A 27,451-nucleotide genomic window follows, 5' to 3' on the forward strand; every position below is an offset into this window, starting at 1 on the left:
TTCACCGGGTGTCCCAGCAGGTCCCAATCAGTCCGATCATCGGTTTGCGGGGGTCAGGGTGCCCCGCGGACTCCGATCTGCAGGATAAAAGCGGGCTCAGTCCCGGAGCCGAGCTCTCAGGCGACCATCGCCATCGGCGCCCAAGCCACGCCCCTGGTGGTATCCAGTCATGATGTGCAGGGATACTATTGAAGAAAAAAACTCCAGATCCAGACTGACGCCTGGGAGAAATTCTAAGGTAAGGAATCTATAACTAACAGTCTCTATCAGAGTTTTAATTTTAAAGAAATTCTGAAGGTAAAACATTCTATTTAAGTTTCTGCTCTGACTGCAATGCATTTTAATTGCTTGATGTGCAGTGGCGCAGATTTGAATGCACATAAACATTGACCTTTATTTGTGAAATGTCCTCCATGTGTACCTTACAGCCGATGCAGCATACTGCTTCCTGAATTAAACTCATTCTTGCCTCTTTTTCATGCAAAGAACGAACACAAGATGAAATTGAAAGGACAAAACAGTTTGCCAAGGAAGTAGTAGACTTGTTGCGTCATCAAACTAATTTCCGGATGCCGTTCAATAAATTTATTCCCTCCTACCACCATCACTTTGGGCGTCAGTGCAAACTTACCTATTATGGATTCACTAAACTTCTTGATCTCTTTGAAGCCATACCTGAGGTCCTGCAAGTAAGTGATATGAATTCTTAATGTGAATTGAACTTAACTTTACTTAACTTTATATATCTGTATGTGTGTGTATGTATGTATATATATATATATATATATATATATATATATATATATATATATATACACACACACTTATATTGACATTTGTTTCCCATCTCTATTTTGTCATTATTCACTTATATTTAAAAAAAATGTGTACTGTTCTCCCTTTAGACAAGGATTTGCTTTTAATCCTTATCCAAGCAAGGACTCTTAAATCAACTTAGGGAAGTTTTCAGCTGAAGTGTTCAATTATGAAGCTATAAGGCATGTAAACTGGGAAATTGTACAAAGTGTCCACTATGTTTATTCTTGGTTTCCTTTCTATTGAGTCAGTGTGAACAGCACAGTAGATGATTGCTTTTCCAGTAAGAACTTGGCTATTGACAACACCCATTTGTAAGCTTCAGTGGTCTCATCTATGTAGTGGAAGTTAGCTATTTTGATATTCTCTGTTAGATAGCTCATTGAGAGATATAAACAAGCATTGGCATAGCCAATAGGTCTCGCCTTTGGGACCTTATAAGTGTTTATCTATGCAACAGTCGATGTTGTTGCACCAAGGATATTCTGCTGGATAACTAAACACTTATAAGGTCCCAAAGGCGAGACCTATTGGCTATCCCAATGCTTGTTTTTTGTACGAGAACGCAACAAAATCAGTCTTTTCAACTGCAAGGGACTAGGTACGCGGTGGAGATGTGCCACCCCTGTCACGGAGCTGCCAAAGATCAACGAATTGATGGTCAGGGCACAGGACGCAAGAGCTTCAACTTGTCGAAGTGAAATAGTAAAAAAAAAAGTGGCAGGTACATCGCTCGGTGTGTGGTGGTTTAAGATTCACTCCGATACCAGCACACAAACAAATGCACATATAAGTACAGCGTCCTTCCATAAAATACAGCGTTCGAGGCATGTGAGCTGCTGAATTCATATCTTGTGCATAGATCGCCGCCTAGTGTTGGGTCTAGATGATTGCACCTTGTTGTCCTGGAAGAGTCTTCGAAGTATCACGAGAAAGGTGGCTCCTCCCCTGGACTACAGTGCGCATGGGCATCTTCTCCATCCTTAGATTGTTTTTTTCCGCCATTGGGTTCGGATGTTGTTCCTCTACTCCAACTTCGGAATCAAAACTAAACTACTTTAACCCCTTAAGCGCTGCCGTCGGCCAACGGTCATCACGAGCGCTACCTCCCCAGTGCTGCGCACGACTGTTGGCCGACGAGCCAGCGCTCGTTATTCGAACGTTCAGCACTAGGTGCTAAACCTTCGTAGCAGCTAAGGTGTTAAAAGACCTTCAACAGCATTGTTCTCGTTCGGTACTTCTTGACTCGACTAAACTTTCCATCTTGATCCGGTCGTCGACACGGGCAGTTGGGCCTTTCGACGCCACGTGGGCCTGCTGGCGATGGAAAGGAGCCCGTTGAAAAGGTGCCCACAATGCCACTCCAAATTCCCGCATACTGACAAACATACCATATGCAACAAGTGCTTATCACTGGAGTACAACAAAGAAAATTGGCTAGAGATGCAGCGGCCGGCACCGGAACCGGAGAACATCTTCGATGATGAACACGACCTCCCAGAAGCAGCGTACTCTGATCTAGAAATAGTCACCTTTGAGGACCAGTCGGACTCCGATGACCAGATGCCGCCGGGGCAAACACGGAGTACACAGCCCCCAACACAGCTTATCCCAAAACCGAAGGCTCCGGTCGAAGCATCGCCTATATGCCTTAGCCGAGATCGACAAGCTCCTTCAGAAGCCCCGCCTTCCGGCTCTGCTCCGAAGCCCAAAACAAAGCCTTCCGATAGCCCAGGTTCAAGTAACATTTCCCTAAGAAGCTTGTCGAACCCAAGAGGGTTGTCGAGCCGAAGAAGGCCGTATAGCCAAAGGGCGTCGAACCGAAGAAGGCGTCGAACCAGAGGTCGTCGAGCCGAAGAAGGTGGTCGAACCAAAGAAAGTCGCCCAACCCAAAAAGGTTATCAAGTCAAAGGCTATCGAGCCGAAGAACAGCCTCGAACCAAAGCGGGTCGTCATTCCAAAAAGCACACGTCCCAAAGAAGGCCGTCGATTCTAAAAAGAGTGTGGGTCAGCAAAAACAGGATCACACCACAAAACCCGTTGAAACCGAAAAAAGTCATCGAGTCAACAAAAAACATTTAGTCTGAGAAAGCCGTCGAGCATAAAAAACGTATCAAACCAAAAGCTCAGGTCGATCCGAAACAGGTAGTCGACCCAAACAAAGTCGCCGAACCGAAAAAGACTGCTAAACCAACAAAAAACGTCGAACCAAAAAAGGTTACCGACCCCAAAGCAACAGTCGAGACAAAAAAGACTCCACAACCAAAGGCACTCGAGCCATAAGGACACAAACAAGTCAGTAAGCCAAAAACATTGGCGCCAAAGCCACAGACAGTAAAGGAATAACTCTTCCATCCCGATCCAGAATCAGAGGAACAATCTAAACTGTATATAAACCCTGAAACTGGCAAAGTAACAGTTTATTATTGGAAAAAGAGACCATTGGACACACACTCCTTCCCCTGTTCCTCCGAAGAAAAAGGACTTCGGGACGTCTCCCTCTAGGCCTTTTACTCCTCCTCCTTTCTATCCTAATATGCCTTTGGGCCCTACTCTCCTACACATTCAGACTATAATGATGAGGATAACATGGGGGAAGATCCTCAGGATGATTTTAACGAACCAGAGGATCCACATGCACAGGATGGCACATGGGGGGGGATCAGAATGATCCATATGACACACAACCCATCCCTGACACCTCCCCATACCCTACAAAGCCGTCGCCTACCGACGACACCATTGTGTTTAACCAACTGCTAGATAGGGCAGCAAAATACCACAAGGTCGACATGCACACTGACCCAATAAAAGAAGATTTTTTATTTGACACTTTTCCTACCTCTGAGAAAATGTCAGTACACTTCCTATGCTGAAAGGGGTACTGAAACACGCGCCAGATATATTCAAAGATCCAGCCAGAGCACGTGTACTCAATCCCAGGATTGAGAAGAAATATAAGGCGGCCCCTACAGACCCTGCTTACATTAAAGGCCGGTTGCTTTTAGACTCACTGGTAGTAGCAAACGCTCGCAAAAGAGCTAACTCGCAAACAACAGGAGATGCTCCACCTCCTGACAAGGAGTCTAAAATATTGGAAGCCTCAGGCAAAAGAGTAGCCTCACAGGCTGCTAATTCATGGAGGATTGCAAACACACAGGCTCTACTAGCTCGCTACGATAGAGCACACTACGACCAGCTTGAATGTGTACTGCAACACCTGCCAGAACCTTTCAAAGCTCAGGCTAACGACCTCATACAGGAAGGCAAATTTATTACTAATGCTTCCATTAAATGTGCGCTTGACGCAGCCGATACAGCAGCCAGGTCCATTAATACTAGTGTATCTGAAAGTGACACGTTAGTGATAGATTCCTTACCTTAGAATATCCCCAGGCATCAGACTGGATCCGGAAACTTTTGCGTAGCAGTACCCCTGCGCGTCGGTAGGCGTCTTCTGCGGCTCCGCGTCCGTCGTCTGCGTCGTGGGCGCCGTGATTTCATCGTCGGAGTACTTAGACGACGCCTCCGCGTGCTGACGTCAATTCTTCTTTTTTCCGCGCCAGCAAGCGCAGATCTGGAAAAAGCAGTACTTCTAGCCACTTTTTGACTAATGTTTTATTGATCATTTTGATCATCTTTTCGAAGTCGTTCGACTCCGATCGGTGCCATAGGGATGCCTGGATTCAAGCACTGCGAAGATTGCGACCGCACGATGTCGGTCACGGATCCTCACCACCTGTGTCTAACTTGTCTAGCCGCCGACCACGACGACAAGGCCTGCTCCGACTGCCGGGCCCTCTCTTCGAAAGCCAGGCGGGAGCGGTCCTGCAGGCGACTCTAACTCCGGCAGTCGGCCCCGCGCCGCGAGAAGTCCTGGTCCCACGGGAGGTCGAGGGACAGGTCGCGGGGACGGAGCCATCACAGCTCCGAGAGTCGGCACCACTCCTCCGGGTCGAAGTCGTCGTCCGGTAAGAAACACAAGAAGTCGAAGAGGCGTCATCGCTCTTCTGACTCCCCCCGACGCTCGCGCGACGCGGCCGGGGGTTCGGGTGAAACCGCCCACGCGGCTCCACCGGAGTCGCGGGCGTCGCGGCCTGCTCCACACCCTCCGGTCCCTGGGCAAGACGCGACGCCAGGGGAGATCGAGCGCTTCCTCATGGCTATGAGGAACCTATCTTCCCCGACGGTTTCCGCGGCGCCTTCAGGCCCAGCGGACCCGTCTGGGGCCCCTAGCGGGTCGGGGCCTCCGTCCGGCGTCGGTCCGTCAGGTGTCACCTCCGGTGCCGTCCTCGGGCGGCGCCGTCCCCGATGCCTCCCTCGCTCCGGTTCCGACGTCCGAGCGGCGCCACTGGGCGCCGCTCTCGACTGCGCTTGGGGAGTTTTACTTCAATGAACCGGCCCTATGGTTGACAACCCTGAATTTCAGGAAATGGGTGATGAGGAGTATTGGGAGGGGTCTGAGGACCCTCTGATCCGAGAGTGTCAGCCTCTAGAGGACTGGACAGGTGACCTTGGGGATGCCAGTGGTCTGGACACCTCTCCAGACACTGGTTTTGTCTCACCTCCTACCGTGGCTTCGGAGGAGGGGGCAACCTACAGTGTGGTGTTGATGAGGGATGCCAAGGCCTTGGGCCTTGAGCTCCCCGTCGCGGCCGTGAGGACTAACCTCACTGAGGTCCTTAAACCGCAGTCATGCCCGACAGAGCCTCTGCTGCCGTTTAATGAGGCCTTGACCGAAGTTTTTTTGGGCACTTGTTCCAAACCCGCTACGGGTTCGCCCGTAGATAGGAACGTGTCCAGACTCCACCGCCCGGCCCCTGGCGACCCAGTTTTCCTGTCCACCCACCCCACCCCCGAGAGCCTGGTCATCCAGGCGTGCACTTCCCAGACCGCATTCCCGTTGGCCCCGCCGGACTGGTAATCCAAGAGGTACGAGATGTACAGTAAAAAGGTCTTCTCCTCCCTTAGTCTGGAACTGCGGTCTTCCAACACCGCTTGCCTCTTGGGCCGCTACACCCACTCTCTGTGGGATACGGTCGCGGAATTGCTGCCAGAGTGTCCGTTAGAGGTACGGGCCAAAGTCGGCCAAGCCCTTGTGGAGGGCCGGGATGCAGCCAGATATTCTATCCGGTGTGGGCTGGATACCACCGACTCACTAGGTTGAGCGATGGCAACGACGGTGGCAATTAGACGCCACGCCTGGTTGAGGTCCGCCAACTTTTCAGCTGATATCCAAAACACCTTGATGGACATGCTGTTTGATGGCCGTCGCCTTTTTGGTGACAAGGCAGACCATGCGCTTGAGCGCTTTAAGGACTCCAGGGCTACGGCCGAGTCCTTGGGCCGCAAACGGGTGCCTTTCGCTCCTTTCGTGGCCAAGGTAGGGATGCCCCCACACGTGCTGCCAGCCACACGCCGCAGACTACCATCCAGCGCGGTGGCGGCTGTGGAAATCGCCGTGGAGGCGGTCGGGGGCAACGGCGAGGCCAGTCCACACCCTCCCCCGCAGCATCCGCTCTAAACCCTCCTAGTCCGTGCTTTTCGGCCCATGTGACGCCAGGGTTCGCCATCACCACTCTCATGGGCGCACTGTCACTTTGGACAGGTGGGTGCTGCAGATCGTCCGAAGGGGCTACTCCCTCCCCTTCGAGATGACTCCTCAAGCCATGCCACCGCAAAACCACCGCGTATCGGGGATCATTTGCGGCTTCTCCAGGAGGAAGTTTCGGCCCTCTTGGCCAAGGGGGCCATCGAGCGCGTTCCTGGGCCAGAAGTAGGACGTGGTTGCTACTCCCACTACTTACTGGTACCCAAGAAGGGCAAAGGGGGCCTACGCCCTATCTTCGACCTACGGAACGTCAACGGCTTCCTCCGGAAGGAGAAGTTCAAAATGCTGACTCTGGCTCAGGTCTTCGCTGCCCTGGACCCAGGAGACTGGATGGTAGCGTTGGACTTGCAGGACGCCTATTTCCACATCCCCGTCCTGCCGGCCCACCAGCGTTACCTGCGGTTCACGATAGGCCATGAGCACTTTCAGTTTACCGTGCTCCCCTTCGGCCTTACCAGCGCCCCACGGGTGTTCACGAAGGTGATGGCGGTGGTCGCAGCTCATCTGCGCAGGTTAGGGGTTTCAGTCTTCCCCTACCTAGACGACTGGTTGTTGAAGGCGGGCTCGCCCCAGACGGTCGTCAGCCACCTCCAGACGACGGCAGACCTCTTGCACCAGCTGGGGTTCTCCATCAATGTGCCGAAGTCACACCTGTGTCCCTCTCAGAAGCTCCTTTTCATCGGAGCGGTTCTCGACTCGGCGCAGTTTCGGGTTTACCCACCCAAACAGCGGGTTCGGGATATTCAGGCTCTGATTCCAATATTTCAGCCTTTATCCCGAGTTTCGGTCAGGTTGACGCTGCTGCGGCATCTGGGGCTGATGGCTTCCTGCATTCTTCTGGTGCATCACGCCTGTTGGCGGATGCGGGCTCTACAGTGGGACCTGAAGTTTCAGTGGGCCAGCATCAGGGCAACCTGTCCGACCATGTCCTGATCTCGGAGGGCACTGCGAGTCAGCTGCAGTGGTGGCTCACGGACAGCGATTGGGTCAGCGGCAGATCCCTCTCCCTTTCCCAACCGGAGCACGTTGTTGTGACGGAGGCGTCCCTCCAGGGCTGGGGAGGCCACATGGGAGAGGCAGAGATCAGAGGCCTCTGGTCTCCGGCGGAGTCCCGGCTCCATATCAACCTTTTGGAGCTGCGGGCGATTCGTCTAGCACTGAAGGCATTCCTCCCCTCTGTTCGGGGAGTGTGGTGCAGGTGTTCACGGACAACACCACCACCATGTGGTACAGCAACAAACAGGGCGGGGTGGGGTCGTGGACCCTCTGCCAGGAGGCTCTGCGCCTCTGGCAATGGCTGGAACATCAGGGAGTGACCCTGGTGGTTCAACACCTGGCAGGTTCTCTGAACGCCAGGGCGGACGAACTCAGCCACCGGTGCATGATGGATCGCGAATGGCGTCTGAACTCGGACGTGGCGCAAGGTCTCTTTCTGCAGTGGGGAGAGCCTTGGTTAGATATATTCGCCACCGAAGAGAACGCGCAATGTCATCAGTTCTGCGCGTTGGAATTTCCAAGGCGGCACTCGCTCGGAGATGCTTTTCGACGCGAGTGGAGTTGCGGTCTGTTGTACCCCTTTCCGCCTATACCACTTCTGCCCAGAGTGCTGAAGAAGATCAGGCGCGACCGGACACAAGTCATCCTTGTGGCTCCGGACTGGTCACGAAGGTACTGGTATCCCGAGCTACTCAGTATGCCAGTCGATCCCCCGGTTCGTCTGCCTCTTCAGGAGGACCTTCTGTCGCAGAGGCAGGGGACGGTCCTCCACCCGAACCTGTCCAGTCTCCACCTCCATGCTTGGAGATTGAGTGGCGACAGTTGAGGCCATTTGACTTGCCTCCTGAAGTCTGTAACATCATTCTGGCAGCCAGGTGTCCCTCCACAAAGTCGGTATATGCCTGCAGGTGGAACAGATTTGTGGCATGGTGCACAGCACTGCCCTGTTTCTGAGGTTCTTCTCTTCCTTCTTTCTCTTGCCCAGCAGGGCTCTGCTCTGGGCACTATCATTGGCTACCTTTCTGCTCTTTCAGCCTTTTTGAGGCTGCCTGATCAACCTTCTTTGTTCAAGTCCCCTATTGTTAATCAATTCTTGAAGGGCATCACTCATACGTACCCTCCTGTTCCCTTTGTGATGCCTTAGTGGGACTTGAACTTGGTTCTTACATTTCTGATGTGCGCTCCCTTCGAGCCACTTCACAACTGTCCTCTCCGCCTTCTTACTTTGAAAACTGCCTTCCTGGTAACCATCACCTCTGCCAGGAGAGTGAGTGAGCTCCAGGCTCTATCCTGTAAACCTCCTTTCCTTTCGGTCCATCCGGACAAGGCCCTCTTTCCTGCCCAAGGTAGTCACAGCCTTCCACATCGGGCAGTCCATCACCTTGCCCACCTTCTTTCCGCCTCCGCATCCCTCGAGAGAGGAAGAGAGGCTCCACCGTCTGGACCCAAAACGTGCGCTCTCGTTTTATCTGGATAGCACACGCCAGTCCCGGGTGGATGACCAACTCTTTGTTGGTTACGTGGGCGCTAAGAAGGGGAAAGCGGTGCACAAGCGGACAATCTCGCAGTGGATCATCTTGTGTATTCAGGCGTGTTACTCCTTGGCTAAGAAGGAACCCACTGTTGGGCTGAGGGCTCATTCCACTCGGGCCACAGCGACTACAACTGCCTTGGACCGAGGAGTGCCCTTGCAGGACATTTGCCAGGCGGCTACGTGTGCCTCGCTGCCAGCGTTTGCAAGACACTATTGCCTGGACAGCCAAGTCCGGAGGGATGGCTTCTTTGGCCGTTCCGTCCTCCAGGACTTTCTGGTGTGATTATTGGTTCGCAGACCCACCACCGGGGTTGGTATTGCTCGGGTATCTATTCTAAGGTAAGGAATCTATCACTGACGTGTCTCTTTCAGATGCACAAGTTACTACTTGTGTAACGATATATCTGTAAGAGACATTAGTTATTGATAGATTCCTTACCAACCCACCCATCCTCCCCGTTCTGCGAACCGATGTCTAGGGTTAAGGTCATCCCCTTTCAGGGCCCTAGTTTCAAGGCACCAGTGTTGGTTTTTAGAATAGCTCTGAGTTTCTGGTGCGGAAAAGCTGTGTCTAAGAACTGACGTCAGCACGCGGAGGCGGCGTCTAAATACTCAGACGACGTCATCACGGCGCCCACGACGCAGACGACTGACGCGGAGCCGCAGACGACGCCTACCGACGCGCAGGGGTACTGCTACGCAAAAGTTTCCGGATCCAGTCTGACGCCTGGGGATATTCTAAGGTAAGGAATCTATCACCAACTAATGTCTCTTACAGATATATCGTTACCCAAGTAGTAACTTGTGCATTACTACGCAGACACGCGTGGCTACGCATATCTAGTTTTAAGAACAAGGTGCAATCCACCATCCTCAACCAACCAGTTAATCAAGACTTCCTGTTTGGCCCTGCAGTAGATACCATTTTAGACAAAATGAAAAAAGATACCGAAACTGCTAAATCTATGGGCGCACTGCAACTTCAACAACACTGAGGTTCCTTTTGTCGCTCCTCCTACAGAGGCACCGCACGAGGCAACACTTCACAAACTTCCTCTACATATAAAAGGATCACCCAAAGTTCCTTTACTAAAGGCTCCAACAGGGGAGGTTATAGGGGCAATAATAACAAGGGCAGAGGACGTGGTGGCAATAACACCAGAACCTCCACTGCCGCCAAACAGTGACTACATTATACTCCCTCCAGACCATCTAACACCAGTCGGAGGCAGAGTCAAACCATTCCTACCAGTCTGGAACACAATTACCACAAACAGGTGGGTGAGACAAATTATCCAGTATGGTTATTGCCTGGAACTCACTTCTACTCCACCCAACATACCACCCAAACACCGTCCTATGTCCAAAGAACACATCACCCTGCTACAACAAGAGGTGAAATCCATGCTAGAAAAGGGGGCCATAGAGCCAGTCCCTTTTCAACACCAAGGGACAGGAGTATACTCACTATACTTCCTTATTCCAAAAAAGGACGGTTCCCTCAGAGCACTATTGGACCTCAGACCGCTGAACCAATACATTCTCTCGGAGCACTTCCATATGATCACTCTACAACAAGTACTCCCGTTACTCCAGCAAGGCGACTTCCTAGCAACATTAGACCTCAAGAACGCATATTTTCACATACCTATACATCCAGCTCACAGGAAATACCTCCGGTTCACAATATAAGGTCAACATTATCAGTTCAAGGTTCTCCCTTTCAGGGTAACCACAGCCCCAAGAGTGTTCCTAATATGTTTAGCGGTAGTAGCTGCACACCTCAGAAGGCAACACATCCACGTGTTTCCATACCTGGACGATTGGCTCATAAAAGCAAACTCCTATGCGCAGTGTGCAAGCCATACGTCTGACACTCCAGCTGCTACACAGCCTGGGTTTTTCCATGAACTACCCAAAATCACATCTACAGCCCTCCCACATACAGCAATATCTGGGGGCTACAATAGATACCTCAGTAGCAAAGGCATATCCAAATCCAGCCAGGATAGCTAACATGCTGACTCTCATTCAAAGATTTCAGCCACAACACTCTTTGCCAGCTCGAGTGTTCATGCAGCTCATAGTCATGATGCCCTCCTGCATATTCATTGTCCCTCATGCCCGACTTCAAATGCGTCCACTGCAAGAATGCCTAGCATGGCAGTGGAACCAAGCTCGGGGACAACGAAAGGATCTAGTGTTGGTAGACCGTCACGATTATACTCTGCAGTGGTGGAACCCACAAAACCTTTCCAAGGACAGACTGTTCCAAGAGCCGGTTCCACAAGTAGTACTAACAGCGGACGCATCACTGACAGGTTGGGGAGCCCACTTACTTCAATACACAGTCAAAGGGCTCTGGACAATCAAACAAAAGAAATGCATATCAACCAACTAGAGTTGCTAGCAATATTTCTGGCACTAAAAGCATTCCAGAAATACTTGTACAACAAGGCTGTGTTGATCCGGACGGACAACATGACAGCCATGTACTATATCCAGAAACAAGGAGGGGCACACTCTCCACAGTTGTCCCACTTAGCACAGAGCCTATGGAAGTGGACAATTCCAAGAAACTTTTTTCTCCTAGCAGAACACCTGCCAGTGAAAGACAATCAAGTAGCGGATCTGTTAAGCAGACACAGCCAACAGCTACATGAATGGGAGATTCACCCTCAAATTCTCAAACCATTCTTCCAGAAATGGGGGCATCCAGAGATAGATCTGTTTGCCACAAACGAAAACTCAAAATTCCAGGGCTTTGCCGCCAGGTTTCCACATCTGTTGTCACAGGGCAATGCGATATGGATGAACTGGTCAGGCAGATTTGCGTACGCTTTTCCACCAGCTCCACTAATTCCGCTGGTGGCACGCAAACTAAGTCAGCAGTCACTCACAGTGATCCTGGTTGCTCCCACATGGGCAAGACAGCCATGGTACACAACCTTCCTGGAACTTTCAGTAGTTCCCCATCAAAGGCTGCGCCTCTCGCTCCATCTCTTAACTCAGAACCATGGAGAAATCAGACACCCAGATCCCAATCAGATGAACCTAGCGATCTGGCTCCTGAGGTCTTAGAGTTCGGATACCTTAACTTACCTCCTGATTGCATGAACATTATCAAGGAGGCAAGACGGCCAACTACTCGAGCATGCTATGCAGCTAAATGGAAAAGATTTGTAATTTATTGCAACAATAACCAAATCAATCCATTAGATGCTTCCATCCAAAACATTATCTGTTACCTCTTGCATCTTCAAAGATGCAATCTAGCATACTCTTCTATAAGGCTACATCTTGCTCGGCAATAGCTTGCTTAATCTCCACAACGGCCCCCACAACTCTAAGTATGCCTGGCCTCCACCTTGGGGGTGCCCAGGAGTGGACGCCTCACAGGGACAGCCAGGATGGGTTCCACAGCGGTATTCTTACAAGCGCCTTGAGACCCTTGCGGGTGAGTAGTGCGCTATACAAGTATCAATTTACATTTACATTTACTGCATCTGGTATAGGTGACCACCGCTAGAGGAGATACTGCTATACAGTCTACACACAAGATATGAATTCAACAGCCCACATGCCTCGAACGGAATATGCTACTTACCAGTATGCATCTGTTCTTGGCATGTAGGGCTGCTGTCATTCATATCGCCCACCCTCCTCCCCGGTGCCTGTTGCAGCTGCAGGATTCTCTTTTGCATGGCAATCTCTTACTTTACTATACTCCATCTCTGCCACAATAGCGAAAAACAATCTGAGGATGGAGAAGATGCCCATGCGCACTGTATTCCAGTGGAGGAGTCCCCTATCTCGTGATACTTCGAAGACTCTTCCAGGACAACAAGGTGCAATCACCTGGACCCAACACTAGGTAGCGATCTATGCACAAGATATGAATGTCAGCAGCCCTATATGCCAAGAACAGATGCATACTGGTAAGTAGCATATTCCTTTCTTTTTGTCTCTATCATTTTATCTATCTAATATTTTAAATGTTTACAAATAGATAGATGGTGACACCGTAGCGTAGAGCTATAGCGGCACAGTAAAATATTACAAGAGCGAAATGGGACAGGTGTGTGGACAGCGAACAGGCAGATGGAACGATATTGGACTCATATGCAGAAATATTGGGTTACACTACAATGCAGATAAACGGACTGTCAGAGATCAGTGGACGTTAGACAAGCAAATACACGTGTAGACAGTAAAAAATTCACTGGAGAGACGGACAAGTATGCATGGTAGACAAACATAACTGGGTAGAGGAACAGATAGACCCACGGATAGTTGGATAGACGGGAAAGCAAACAATTAGACGGATAACATAGTAAACAGTCAGACAAGTAAACACCCAAACAGATAAACATGCAAGCGGTGAGTTACCAGGCAGATAAACACACTTGAGAGGAGAAAGAAAAACAAACAGGTACATGAATAAAACGGTAGTTTAAAAAAACGGAACAAACCGACAGGCAGGATTAACAGGAAGATAAAGGGATATACACAAAGGAGCAGACAAAAAAACGATATAGGCAAACGTCAGTTAGAAAAACGCACACCAGAGAGACTGTAATAGATAAAACAGGTAGACAGGAAGCATAAGTGATGGACAGATTGACAGATACGTGTATAGAAAGACCCTTCAGTTTTCTCCAGGGGCTGCAGAGGGGTGCAGTATCACGTGTCTTGGAACTTACAGCTAAGGGCACAGTGCTGCGGCACACAGGGCAATCCGGTCTCTTTAACAAGTCTGGGTAACTGGTTATCTCCGCAATAGAGAGGTGGAGAAAACTAAAAACAGTCTTAAACATACTCGAGACAACAGAAACAGGCCCGCACTGGTTGAATTTACATAGGAAGGAAGTCAGTCACTGCAGACACACATCAGTACTCGTTCTCTGTAGTCTGTGAACGTGTCAGTGAACGGATAAACACACTTGAACATGGGCCTCGTTAGGATTAACCGACAAAACCAGGACAAGGAAGGTGCTAAAAGCCTAGGGTAGGTGTTCAATTAGTCAAACTATGTGAAGTTTGTCAATTTTGTATATTTCAAAGTAAGCACCACCTACAGATGCTGCCAGCTGTCTAGTCTTCAGTCTAACTGCCTACACACAGGCATCACTATGGAGACTGGAATACTGTAGAGCACAGAACACATCCCCTATACTAATAAGAGAAAGAACAAAAGCAATTAAGGAAAATGAATGAATAAGATAAAACAGGTAAAAAGGCAATTAAGATACATTTAAATCAAAATCTTTAAAACTTGCAGGAACACAATATGATCTTTGAGGAAATCTTCTAGTAGGAACCACATCAGAATTGGATAAACCAGAAGCAGGTGAATTAGAGTCAAAATGTGAAGAAAGGGAAGACTTAACATCATTGAATTTTACAAGCCTAGGCCTATTCCACTTACATCCGTTCTGCATTGTTACAACATTTCTGTGAATTGAAGTTATTATGAATGGACCCATTTATTCAGTAACACCTTTTTTGTGCAACCTAGTTTTCTTGACTAAGACCCACTCACTAATATTCCACATTTTGACTTTTGTAGAATTCTTTGAATCGTACAGTTCTTTATATTTCCTTTGATAAGATTGAATTCTGGCATCCACCTCCTTTTTATCCAAGGAAATAACATTTTGAGGCGGTAACCATCCAGGATTCAATTTAGAGTGAGTTTGTCTCCCACGTAACACTTGGAAAGGTGAACTCTGCATAATATGGTTAACAGTGGTACAATGAGCCCACCAAGTATCTCGCAACACATCTTTGAAAGGAGTCTTAGTTTCTAAAGCTCTTTGTACACAACTTTTAACAACTCTGTTCATACGTTCTGCAAGACCATGGGCCTGTGGCGAATAAAGAGCTGTTTTGAGATGCATTATTCCTAGGTCATCCAGAAAATGTCTCATATAATTGGAGACAAATTGTACTCCATTGTCTGTAATGAGACATTTGGGAATGCCTTCACCAGCAAACTCATCTTTTAGAAAGTCAAGAATGACTTTGGTGTTCACTGTATTCACACACTTAGTAGAGACCCATTTGGAAGTGTAATGTACTAAATTAATTACAAATCTCAAAAGGGCCAATGAGATCCAATCCCCTCGTCGCCCGTGTTAAATTAGTCAAAACACTGTGAAATTTGTAAATTAGTTTATTTCAAAGTAAGCACCACCAACAGATGCTGCCCGCTCTCTAGTCTTCAGTCGCTAACTGCCTACACACAGGCATCACTATGGAGACTGGAATACTGAAACAAGCAGAACTTTAGCAAGAAACAATTCTGGGCATGTGCAAGTATTATAACAGTAGCCCAGACGATTGCAGGCGAAAGAAACCGTAAAACACACAAGAAAAGGAGTAGGATAGCATGTAAAAAGAGTGGCGCCATAGTGCAAAGAAAAAAAGGAAACACATTAAAAAGGCTGGGTAAAAATCAATAGAGAAAAGAAGTCAGGATGTAAACATATGAACAACATAATGAACAGAAGAAAACAAGAAATTAATTGCGGCTGGAAGAATAGAAACAATCATGGGAAGAATAGCATACTGGAAGAAAATAGAAAGAAGGACTTGATGATTGGAGGGGAAATAAAGGAAGGAAAGGGGGTAGAAAGAAATGAAGCTCTCTGGAAATTAATAACGGAAGGTGGTCGGGAAAGAAATGGTCTAGAGGTGGAAAGGAGTATGGAGAGAAGAATGGGGGAAGGCAAATGAGGAATGAAAGAAAGCAGAAAAGGATGGCGGAAGGGGCAGACAAAAAACTTTCAGAAAAGATGAGAGAAATAACAAAAGGCATGTAGCTAAAGATTATGAAAAAGTAATATAAGACTCAAAGGAAAAAGGTAAACATAAGATGTAAGATAATGAAACGGAATAACCAAAATACCAAGAACTTAAATCGAAAGACGGACGCAAATCAATGAATGGAGACAATCTAAGAGAAAAACAAACCTAGAAAGGAAAACCAAAGAAGAAAGAGTACACTGAAGGTAAAGAGAAATAAGTAGCTAAGTAAAGAGGGTGAAAAAACAATTTTAAAATACGGATAATGAAGCAACAATAAAGAAAGAAAACGAAAAAGGGGAAATATTGGAATAGAGGGATGATTGAAAAATAAATGAAGAACGAAAAAAGTCGGGGAGAGATAAAAACCACAAAGTGCTTTCCTTTGAACTCCGGAGTGGGGAGAGAAAGGGCAGCACACCCAAAGAAGGCTATTAAAGTAATTGGCCTTAACGCAGTCCGAGCCTTACATAAACATGAAGATCTTCAAAAGAGACAGGGCGGCAGAGACGCGGGCCGCTCAATGGGAGGCCTTTTATGTGCTCAATAAGAGTCCGAAACTGAGCACCCCACAGACATTGCAGGAGGGAGGGAGAGAGGGAGAAAGAGAAAGGGAAAGAGAGAGAGAGAAAGAGAGAGCGGGAGAGATGGAGAGAAATAGAAAGAGAGCGAGAGAAAGAGCCCGGGAGTGCTGCGTGCGCAGTCTCCTCATTTTCAAGCACTGCACTCATGCTTGTGACGTGCCCCTGCTCGCTGCTGCAAGGTGGATGCCGCCTCAAGCACGTGTGTGTGTGCTTGAAAATGACTGGAGCGACGGCTAAAGGTCCTCCCATGCAGCGCATGCGCGCGTTGTTTTTGTTCTTCTGATAAAACATGTCACTGACCATCCCCTGGAGGCTAGTAAGTTTGTTCTGCAGTGAGGATTATGCATCCTATCCCTATCTGCAGATCAAGTATGCATCTATATGGGAGTCATTTAAAAAATGTATTTGCAAACAATTAACTAACCGATATAGATCATGTATTTAATATGTACTCACCGACACTATCTCAATAATATTGGTCGCTGTTCTAGTTAGTTATTAAATTGGAAACAGTTGTTTGATTTCCAAACCAATCACTTGGGATTTTTTAATGTGCATTGCAGTCCTCTACAGACCAGGTCTATCTGCCATTAGGAAGGAGGTGTAGTGTGCAGATACACCATATCTCGGCATGTTTATCCACCTACCGTTTATAGAAATACATTTAACTGTGTATGTTTGCACCAATCAAAACATATATAAGCGAAACAAAGAGGGCCTTTCAGTGATAAGTTTAGCAAAACTATAATTACAGAATCGTTATCACTACACTTCTAATATATCGCGAAGTCCGAAGAAAATATGCAAAGTACATTTATTTTTCACACATTACAATATTTTCGTTTTTAGGTCTCGTCTAAGGCATTGCTTTAGCAATGCTTTTGCAGAGAAATTAAGTAGGGGATCTCAGAAATGCTCCCAAAGGCGGATTGCCTACAGTGCATGTGTGTGGGCTCGGGCACATCCCACACTATTTGCAGCCTCTGAGCCTCTCTCTGCACTCATGCTGGTTTGCTTGCAGCCAGCATCAGACTTCAAACACTTCAAAGGAATCCACTCAGGCGCTCCTACTAACATAAATTAACAAGCCGTTGTCACATAGCTTCACAGGAAAGACCAGCGACGCCATAAGGACAGCAGGCAGCCACAACACATCTTCCCCACTACTCTTAAAAAAACAGGACACTGAAAAAAAAAGTATTCTTGGCCAAGATTACGAATCTTTTTGTTCACATTCCTAGCTTCTTATTTCCCAATCCCAGGAATTACACTTGATAAGATTGCACACATTTGGGCAAGTGGCTCATATGTGTTTCAGTCAAAGGTGCAAGCTGCTAGGAGAGAAACGTGACAACTGCTCTGTATACTCTGCAGAGAGGCCAAGGTTTGGATAACCATGTAGTCTGAATAGCATTAGGAAAAGTAACAGACATGTTGCATCAATTTAAAAATTAACACATTAAATTACTTTTTGATTACTGTGAAGGTTTTAACCTTGTTTGATGTAGCCTCACAAGGAAGCCTAGGGCTGGCCTGAAATAAATGGTCATTTTCTTTTATTTATTAATCTACCTCACTCACTGCAATTACTCTGGTTTCTGGTGTCCGATTTCACCAAAAAAAAAAGTCAATCGTTTCGATTCTGAGGACCCCCAAACTTGTTGTTCATATTGTTTGCCCTGGCTCTTCTCTTCTATACAGGCTCACTGCTGTTGCTAGCTGCTTTTGCTCCTCTGAATTTTGGCCTATCTCCAACCTCCTCCCTCACTGATTTTGGATCTCGCCCCCCCCCCCCCCTACTCTTTCCTCTCTCCCTCGCCTCTCCCGCGCTTACTGTTCCTGTCTCCTATTCATTCATCTTCCTCATCCAATTTACCACCCTCTCTTCATCTCGCAGACATACTTCCTCGTGCGCCTTCTGAGAAGGCTGACCAAGCTCTCTTTGGTTCGGGTTTTATGTTTTTTTAATTGTTTATCAATTCTGCATTTTGCACGGGTGATAAATGCTGACATGGCACTGCAGTATGCGGAGGGCCGTGATTTAATATAAATGCAGAATGAGCTTCCAGCTTGCTACTTTAAACCAGTGTGCCCCCTCCCTGATCGCCAGCTACTCTAGCCCTGTTAGAAAGGCGATCTCAGGGGGGAGGCAGAGGCTGTCTGGCCGGCCACCCCGAGACCCACCTCTCCTTCTGGAACTGGCCGTGCGCGGTCGAGAGGCCTCCTGGCGAGGTTCCTCTTCTAGGATCGTACAGGCGAGCAATCACACCACTACAGATGGACACCACACAAGGATAGATTCTTAACGTCTTTATCAGCAATCAAGGCAGGTTATCTCAGCAATATATGTACAAACGGATCGAGGGATCCTTAAGATCTTAGTAACGGTGGGAAGGGGGTAGCGGGACAGTCTTGGTACCAGCCTGGTACGGGGATACCCTACGCTCAGCTCTCAATCCTCGAGCTGGGGGGTTCCTCTGGGTCGGGCCGCGGCAGCGCCAGCTGGGCTCCGGAGATGGTTCAGCGAGATCGGGCCGCGGCAGTGCCAGCAGGGCTCCACTCCCCACTTGGTGTCCCAGATAGGTCACGGAACCTTGGCCGATCTGGCATTTGCTTGCTTTTATGGTCAATCCGGCCCGGCGGAGGGCCGCCAAGACCTCACGGAGGTGCTGGAGGTGTTCAGCCCAGGGGAGGCTGTACACCGCGATATCGTCCAGATATGCGGCGCTGAACTCTTCTAGCCCCGCCAGCACCTTATTCACCAGTCTCTGGAACGTTGCGGGAGCGTTTTTCATCCCGAAGGGCATCACCCTGAAGTGGTAGTGGCCATCGGGGGTTGAGAAAGCGGAGCGCTCTTGTGCGCCTGGTGTGAGTCTGATCTGCCAGTAGCCGGAGGTTAGGTCGAATGTACTCGGGTAGCGGGCCGCCCCCAGGTGGTCCATCAGTTCAGCAGCCCGGGGAATGGGGTGGGCGTCGGTCCGGGTGACTGCGTTCAATCCCCGGTAGTCTACACAAAACCTTAGTTCGGGAGAAGCGCCAGGGGCGGTGGCTTTAGGGACCAGGACTACAGGGCTGGCCCAAGGACTGTCAGAGGGTTTGACCACCCCCAGAGCCAGCATCTTGGAGACTTCCGATTGAATGCAGGTCCGAACTCGATCGGGAACTCGGTAGGCCCGGTGTCGTACAGGCCGGCTGTCCCCGGTGTCGACATCGTGGACGCACCACGGGGTGACTCCGGGGGTGAGAGAAAACAAGTCTGCAAATTGTCCCAACAGCTTTCGGCAGTCTCTGCATTGTTCTGGGGTCAAAGCGGAGGAGAGGTTGACTCCCTCCACAGAGCAGTCTTTCTCGGAGGCGTTCAGGAGATCCGGTAGGGGCTTGGAGTCGTCTTCGGCCCCGCTGTCAGTGGCCATCAGGAGGCTAAGTTCCGTCCAGACAAAGTGAGGTTTGAGCCTGTTGGCGTGGAGGACCCGGAGGGGGTTCCTGGGGGACTCCATGTCCACCAGTTATGTTACAGGGCTTTTGCGCCCCACCACTTTGAAGGGCCCAGTCCACTTGTCCTGGAGGGCACATGGTTCGACCGGGGACATGACCCAGACCTGTTGGCCCGGCTCAAACTCAATGGAAGAGGCGTTTTGATCATACCAGCGTTTCATCGCTTCTTGGCTGGCCTCAAGGTTGTTTTTGGCAAGTTCCTGGAACCGCCGAGTCTGGTTTCGGAGGGTCAGGATGTACCGGTATACGTCGGGGGGGAGTATCTTGGGCGGCCACCTCCCAGCCTTCTTTGACCAGGCTTAGGGGACCCCGGACAACGTGCCCGTACAATAGTTCGAAGGGGCTGAACCCCAGGGACTTCTGAGGGACCTCCCGATAGGCGAAGAGGAGGCAGGGCAGCAACACGTCCCACTGGCGTAGTAAGGGCTCTTCCAGGCCCATGATCATCCCTTTGAGGGTTCGATTGAAGCGTTCCACCAGTCTGTTCCCTTGGGGGTGGTAGGGGGTCGTAAATTTGTACGTGACCCCGCATTGTTGCCACAGGGACTTCATGTAGCGGGAAATGAAGTTCGTACCCCGTTCACGGACGACTTCTCGGGGGAAGCCCACCCTGGAGAAGATCCCCATCAGCGCCCGGCCCACCACGGGAGCCGTCACTGTCCGGAGAGGGATGGCTTCGGGATAACGGGTGGCATGGTCCACCAGGACGAGAATAAAACTGTGACCTTGAGATGTTCGGGGTTCCAGGGGTCCCACGATGTCGATCCCCACCCGCTCGAAGGGGGTGTTGATGACTTGGAAGGGTTGCAGGGGGACCTTGTGCTTCCCGCCACCTTGGCAGGTGGGCCAAGTCCGGCAGTGATTGTTTACATCGTTCCTCATCTTGGGCCAGTAGAAATGGGTCACCAGGCGGCTGTGTGTCTTGTCCTGCCCCAGGTGCCTGGCGAGGGGCACATCGTGTGCCAGATTCAGGAGGAAGTCTCTGAACCGGAGGGGGACCACCAGCACCCGGCTGGTCCCCAGCTCGGCAATCTTTTGTTCACTGTAGAGGAGATCGTTGTCGAAATAGACCCAGTGGGATCCCAAGGGGTCTCCGGCGGTTTGAGCGGCGGCTTGCTGTCGGATCCCCTCGAGGGAGGGACACTTTTTTTGTTCTTGACGGAACTGCTCTCGTGTGGGGCCACCTTCTTGGCGCCATTGGGCCAGTTCCGGGAGGTCGCTGAGCGGGGCAATTTCTTCACGGTTGGGCCCCAATGGACCGGGCTCAGGGTCGGAGTCTTCGGAGACGGTGGGCGGCGGAGGCTCGGGCCACTCTGGTTCTTCGGTTGGGGTGGTGGCTCGGGCGGCCATGGATCGGGTGGTCTCACAGACCCACTCAGGGAGGCCTAGCATCCCCAGATGCTCTCTCCGCTAGACGTCAGCCCAGGGCATTGGCATAGTGACCGGGTCGCTGGCATTTGTGGCAGATAACGTTCGAGCGGGGCCCCGGCCGTGCTGGGGGGGGGGGGGCCCTCTTCTGGCCAGGGAGGGCGAAGTGTTGGTCGGGGGAGGCACCGCGGGGACGTCCCGGTTCCTGTTCTGGCCTCCTCCACCGCCTTGCGGACGGTGGGGCCCCTGGGGAGCTCGGCCGTGGTCTCCCATCGAGTTCCGGGGGACCTGGGTGCTCTCCCATCGATCGGCTTCAAAAGCGAGTTTACGTGGCTCGGTCAGTTTGCTGTCGAGGAGATGCTGCCTGAGTTCGACAAAACAGTTGTTGGAGAGGTGCTCCCATACAATGAGGTTGAACAGCTGCTTGTAGGTGGTGACTTGGCTGCCTTTGATCCACCCCTCTAGGGCTCTACTATAGAAGTTCACATACTCCACCCATGTAGTACCGGGGATTCTCTTACAGTCTCTGAATCGCTGCCGGTACATCTCGGGGGTGAGTCCATAGCGAGTAAGGAGGGCGGTGTTCATGTGTTCGTAAGAGGTCATCTCGGCATCTGGGAGCTGTAGCAGGGCGTCTCTCCCCTCGTTGACGAACTTTCCCCACAAGCCGGCACCCCAGTCTTTTTGCGGCACCCGGTGCGAGGTCATGGCTACCTCGTAGGCTTTAAACCATTGTTGGATGTCGTCGTTTTTATAGTATTCTCGGACGACATCTTTGGGGATGTGGACCTTTGTGTCCGCAGGAGGAGGTGGGCTCCGGTTCCCGGAGGCGCTGGCCTCCCCGTTTTTAGCCTTGATCTCAAGTTCTTTTAAACCACGCTCGTGCTCGTACGTGAGCTTTTTCTCCTCTAAGTCCCTCTGCCTTCGTTTCTCCTCCAGGTCCCTTTGCAGCCGTAGTTGCTCAAGGGCTATCTTTTTCTCGGCCAGCTGTAGTTCTCCATCCAGACGGAGTCGGGCCATCTCCAATTCGTGAAGCGTCTCTTTTCTCGCTCTTGGGCGTCTTCGTGGGAGAGGCCCGTGTTTACGTTGGTATTTCTTTCCTCTGCTGTGGTTGTGATGGTTTCCGGGTGCCTCTCTGGGATCGTGATATCTTCGTTCTGGGGTGGCGTCGCTCCTGTCTCTACCCATGTTTGCAGGGCCTGCTTGAAATCGTTCTTGGTGCTTAGTCCAGTGGTAGCGATGCCCAGGTCCTTGCAGAATTGTTTCAATTTTTTGTGGTTATATTCTTCCAACCGTTCCTTCTGGAACTCCGCGGTCGGTCTGGTTTCCTTGGTTGTCATGGTCGTAGTGTGTTTCTGTCAGTAGCGGGTGAGTCACTCTCTGTACGATTTGCGTCGGCTCGGATCGCACCGTCTGCCACCAATGTTAGAAAGGCGATCTCAGGGGGGAGGCAGAGGCTGTCTGGCCGGCCACCCCGAGACCCACCTCTCCTTCTGGAACTGGCCGAGCGCGGTCGAGAGGCCTCCTGGCGAGGTTCCTCTTCTAGGATCGTACAGGCGAGCAATCACACCACTACAGATGGACACCACACAAGGATAGATTCTTAACGTCTTTATCAGCAATCAAGGCAGGTTATCTCAGCAATATATGTACAAACGGATCAAGGGATCCTTAAGATCTTAGTATCGGTGGGAAGGGGGTAGCGGGACAGTCTTAGTACCAGCCTGGTACGGGGATACCCTACGCTCAGCTCTCAATCCTCGAGCTGGGGGGGTTCCTCGGGGTCGGGCTGCGGTAGCGCCAGCTGGGCTCCGAAGATGGTTCGGCGAGATCGGGCCGCGGCAGTGCCAGCAGGGCTCTCAAGGTGGTTTCAGCGAGGTCGGGCCGCGTCTGCGCCAGCAGGACTCCGAAGATGGTTTCAGCGAGGTCGGGCCGCGGCAGTGCCAGCAGGGCTCCAAAGATGGTTTCAGCGAGGTCGGGCCGCGGCAGCGCCAGCAGGGCTCCAAAGATGGTTTCAGGGTCCGAAGTAGGCGAGTTCTTCTCAGGGTCTCTCGACTCCGGGATACAACTACCGACCCATCCCAGAGCTGCCCCAGATATAGGTCTGGAGTCCTTTGATGTCCGGACCCTCGCACCTGGGGGTCAGAGGGGCCGGTAGGAGAGTGTCCAGACACCCAGCAGGCGGGTGGAGCCAGCGCCCAGGGAGGCCGGAGGGCGATCGAAACCAGGCGTCCGGGGACAGCTGGAGGGCCATCGAAACTCCCCTTCTCCTTGATCAGTCAAGTGGCTGCTTTACCACCTGGTCGGACCTTAGTGCCTCAATGTCGGTGCTTTGTTGGGGCCGCGACCGCGGTTGGGCCGAGGCCACGAGGCCCGGACGGGGGAGGCCCAAGATGGAGTCGGGGCCTGAGAGGGTGGCCTGGGATAGGGGTCGGACCAGCAGCATGGGGCGAGTAGGGGTCGCCATGTTCTGGTGGGGGAGAGCCGGGGGTCGCCATGAGTGGCGGCTCTCATGACGGTTGGCGGGGGTATATTCAGGCTGAAGGACAGGGGTCGATGTCGTCCCGGACCCGCCAGGCAGGAGGAGTGGGACCACGCCACGAGGCTGGTTCCAACAAGCCCATAAAAGAAAATGGCTGCGGAACTCCAAGTTCTTTTATTTTAGCCCTATAACTGGCAAGATTGTTTCTAAATCTGATAGAGGAGAAATTCCCTGAGAGAAAACAGTGGGATCATTTTGTGTCCTGTAAAGGAAATGATTGAGGAAGTCCTTCTAAATGGCAGTTTACAGACTCTTCTCGAAGTGGAAATTAGGCCCGGTAAAATTTTTATATTGCCATCGTAATTGACATAATTTTGCCATTATGCCATGTTGTGTAATTATGCTGCCATAATAGTGTGGGAACAATGCAACCAATCAGAGCACAAACTGGCTGTTGCTTGTGGAAATTGGCTTTCGCTCTATTTTTATCGCAAAATGCTTCCTTGCACCAAAAAGTGACTCAAGGATGGAATTCACACTAATACACACAACCCCACACACACAAGCCCACACACAACCCCCCCCACACAACCCCCCCCACACAACCCCCCCCCCCCCACACACAACCCCCCCACACACAACCCCCCCCTCACACAACCCCCCTCACACAACCCCCCTCACACAACCCCCTCACACAACCCCCCACACACAACCCCCCCACACACACAACCCCCCACACACACCACACACAACCCCCCCACACGACCCTCCTCACACACCCAACCCTCCTCACACACCCAACCCTCCTCACACACCCAGACCCCCACACACAACCCCCCACACACAACATCCCCCACACACACAACATCCCCCACACACACAACACCCCCCACACACACAACACCCCCCACACACACAACACCCCCCCACACACAACACCCCCCACACACACAACACCCCCCCCACACACAACACCCCCCCACACACAACACCCCCCCACACACAACACCCCCCCACACACACACAACACCCCCTCCCACACACACAACACCCCCTCCCACACACACAACACCCCCTCCCACACACACAACACCCCCCACGCACAACACCCCCCACGCACAACACCCCCCACGCACAACACCCCCCACGCACAACACCCCCCACGCACAACACCCCCCACGCCCAACACCCCCCACGCCCAACACCCCCCACGCCCAACACCCCCCACGCCCAACACCCCCCACGCCCAACACCCCCCACGCCCAACACCCCCCACGCCCAACACCCCCCACGCCCAACACCCCCCACGCCCAACACCCCCCACGCCCAACACCCCCCACGCCCAACACCCCCCACGCCCAACACCCCCCACGCCCAACACCCCCCACGCCCAACACCCCCCACGCCCAACACCCCCCACGCCCAACACCCCCCACGCCCAACACCCCCCACGCCCAACACCCCCCACGCCCAACACCCCCCACGCCCAACACCCCCCACGCCCAACACCCCCCACGCCCAACACCCCCCACGCCCAACACCCCCCACGCCCAACACCCCCCACGCCCAACACCCCCCACGCCCAACACCCCCCACGCCCAACACCCCCCACGCCCAACACCCCCCACGCCCAACACCCCCCACGCCCAACACCCCCCACGCCCAACACCCCCCACGCCCAACACCCCCCACGCCCAACACCCCCCACGCCCAACACCCCCCACGCCCAACACCCCCCACGCCCAACACCCCCCACGCCCAACACCCCCCACGCCCAACACCCCCCACGCCCAACACCCCCCACGCCCAACACCCCCCACGCCCAACACCCCCCACGCCCAACACCCCCCACGCCCAACACCCCCACGCCCAACACCCCCCACGCCCAACACCCCCCACGCCCAACACCCCCCACGCCCAACACCCCCCACGCCCAACACCCCCCACGCCCAACACCCCCCACGCCCAACACCCCCCACGCCCAACACCCCCCACGCCCAACACCCCCCACGCCCAACACCCCCCACGCCCAACACCCCCCACGCCCAACACCCCCCACGCCCAACACCCCCCACGCCCAACACCCCCCACGCCCAACACCCCCCACGCCCAACACCCCCCACGCCCAACACCCCCCACGCCCAACACCCCCCACGCCCAACACCCCCCACGCCCAACACCCCCCACGCCCAACACCCCCCACGCCCAACACCCCCCACGCCCAACACCCCCCACGCCCAACACCCCCCACGCCCAACACCCCCCACGCCCAACACCCCCCACGCCCAACACCCCCCACGCCCAACACCCCCCACGCCCAACACCCCCCACGCCCAACACCCCCCACGCCCACCCCCCACACGCACACCCCCCACACGCACACCCCCCACACGCACACCCCCCACACGCACACCCCCCACACGCACACCCCCCACACGCACACCCCCCACACGCACACCCCCCACACGCACACCCCCCACACGCACACCCCCCACACGCACACCCCCCACACGCACCAACCCCCCCACACGCACCAACCCCCCCACACACACCAACCCCCCCACACACACACCAACCCCCCAAAACCACACACAACCCCACACACACCCAAAAAAAACACACACACAAATTCCAAACACACACAACCCCACACACATGACACACACACAACCCCCCCACACACAACCCCCCCACACACAAACCCCCCCCACACAAACCCCCCCCCACACAAACCCCCCCCCACACAACCCCCCTACACAACCCCCCGCACACAACCCCCACACAAAACCCCACACACACAAAACCCCAACACACACAACCCCACACACACACACAACCACCCACACACACACAACCACCCACACACACACAACCCCACACACACACAACCCCACACACACACAACCCCACACACACACAAACCCCTCCACACACACAAACCCCCTCCACACAACCCCCCACACACCCACCACACCCCAAACACCCAACCCCACACACACACCCACCCCACACACACCCACCCCACACACGCACAACCCCACACATGCACACCCCCCACACACACAAACCCCACATGCACCACCCCACACAGACCCCCACACGCACACACCCACACACTCCCCCCACCCCCACACACTCCCCCCACCCCCACACACTCCCCCCACCCCCACACACTCCCCCTACCCCCTCCACACACACCCCCACACACAGCCCTACACACACAAACCCAGACCCCCACACACACATCCCTACACACACCCAAACATCCAGACCCCCCACACAACCCCCCACACACACAATCACCACCACACAAAACCCCCCACACACAACCTCACACACTCAACCCCACACACGCACAACCCCCCCGTACAACCCCCCCACACACACAACCACACACGCACAACCCCCCACACACACAACCCCCCCACACAACCCCCCCACACACACAACCCCCCCACACACACAACCCCCCCACACACAACCCCCCACACACAACCCCCCACACACAACCCCCCCACACACAACCCCCCACACACAACCCCCCCACACACAACCCCACACACAACCCCCCACACACAACCCCCCACACACAGAACACCCCCGCACACAACCCCACACGCGCACAACCCCCTGCGCACAACCCCCATGCACATTTCCCCGTGCACATCCCCCCACGCGCACACAACCCCACATGCACACAACCCCACATGCACAATTCCCTGTGCACAACCCCCCACGCGCACACAACCCCATATGCA

General features: G+C 52.5%; 1 protein-coding gene across 1 annotated transcript in view; it reads left to right on the forward strand.

Moving 5' to 3' along the window:
• The window catches only part of MARF1 (meiosis regulator and mRNA stability factor 1), a 508,142-nt gene that overhangs the window by 395,582 nt on the left and 85,109 nt on the right, over positions 1–27,451 (forward strand). Inside the window, exon 20 of the mRNA XM_086949144.1 lies at positions 487–689. Within this exon, the coding sequence (XP_086805270.1) occupies positions 487–689 (203 nt within the window). The remainder of the gene's footprint in view (positions 1–486; positions 690–27,451) is intronic.

Source organism: Lissotriton vulgaris, unplaced genomic scaffold, assembly GCF_964263255.1.
Source record: "Lissotriton vulgaris unplaced genomic scaffold, aLisVul1.2 SCAFFOLD_694, whole genome shotgun sequence".
NCBI classification, from domain to species: domain Eukaryota; kingdom Metazoa; phylum Chordata; class Amphibia; order Caudata; family Salamandridae; genus Lissotriton; species Lissotriton vulgaris.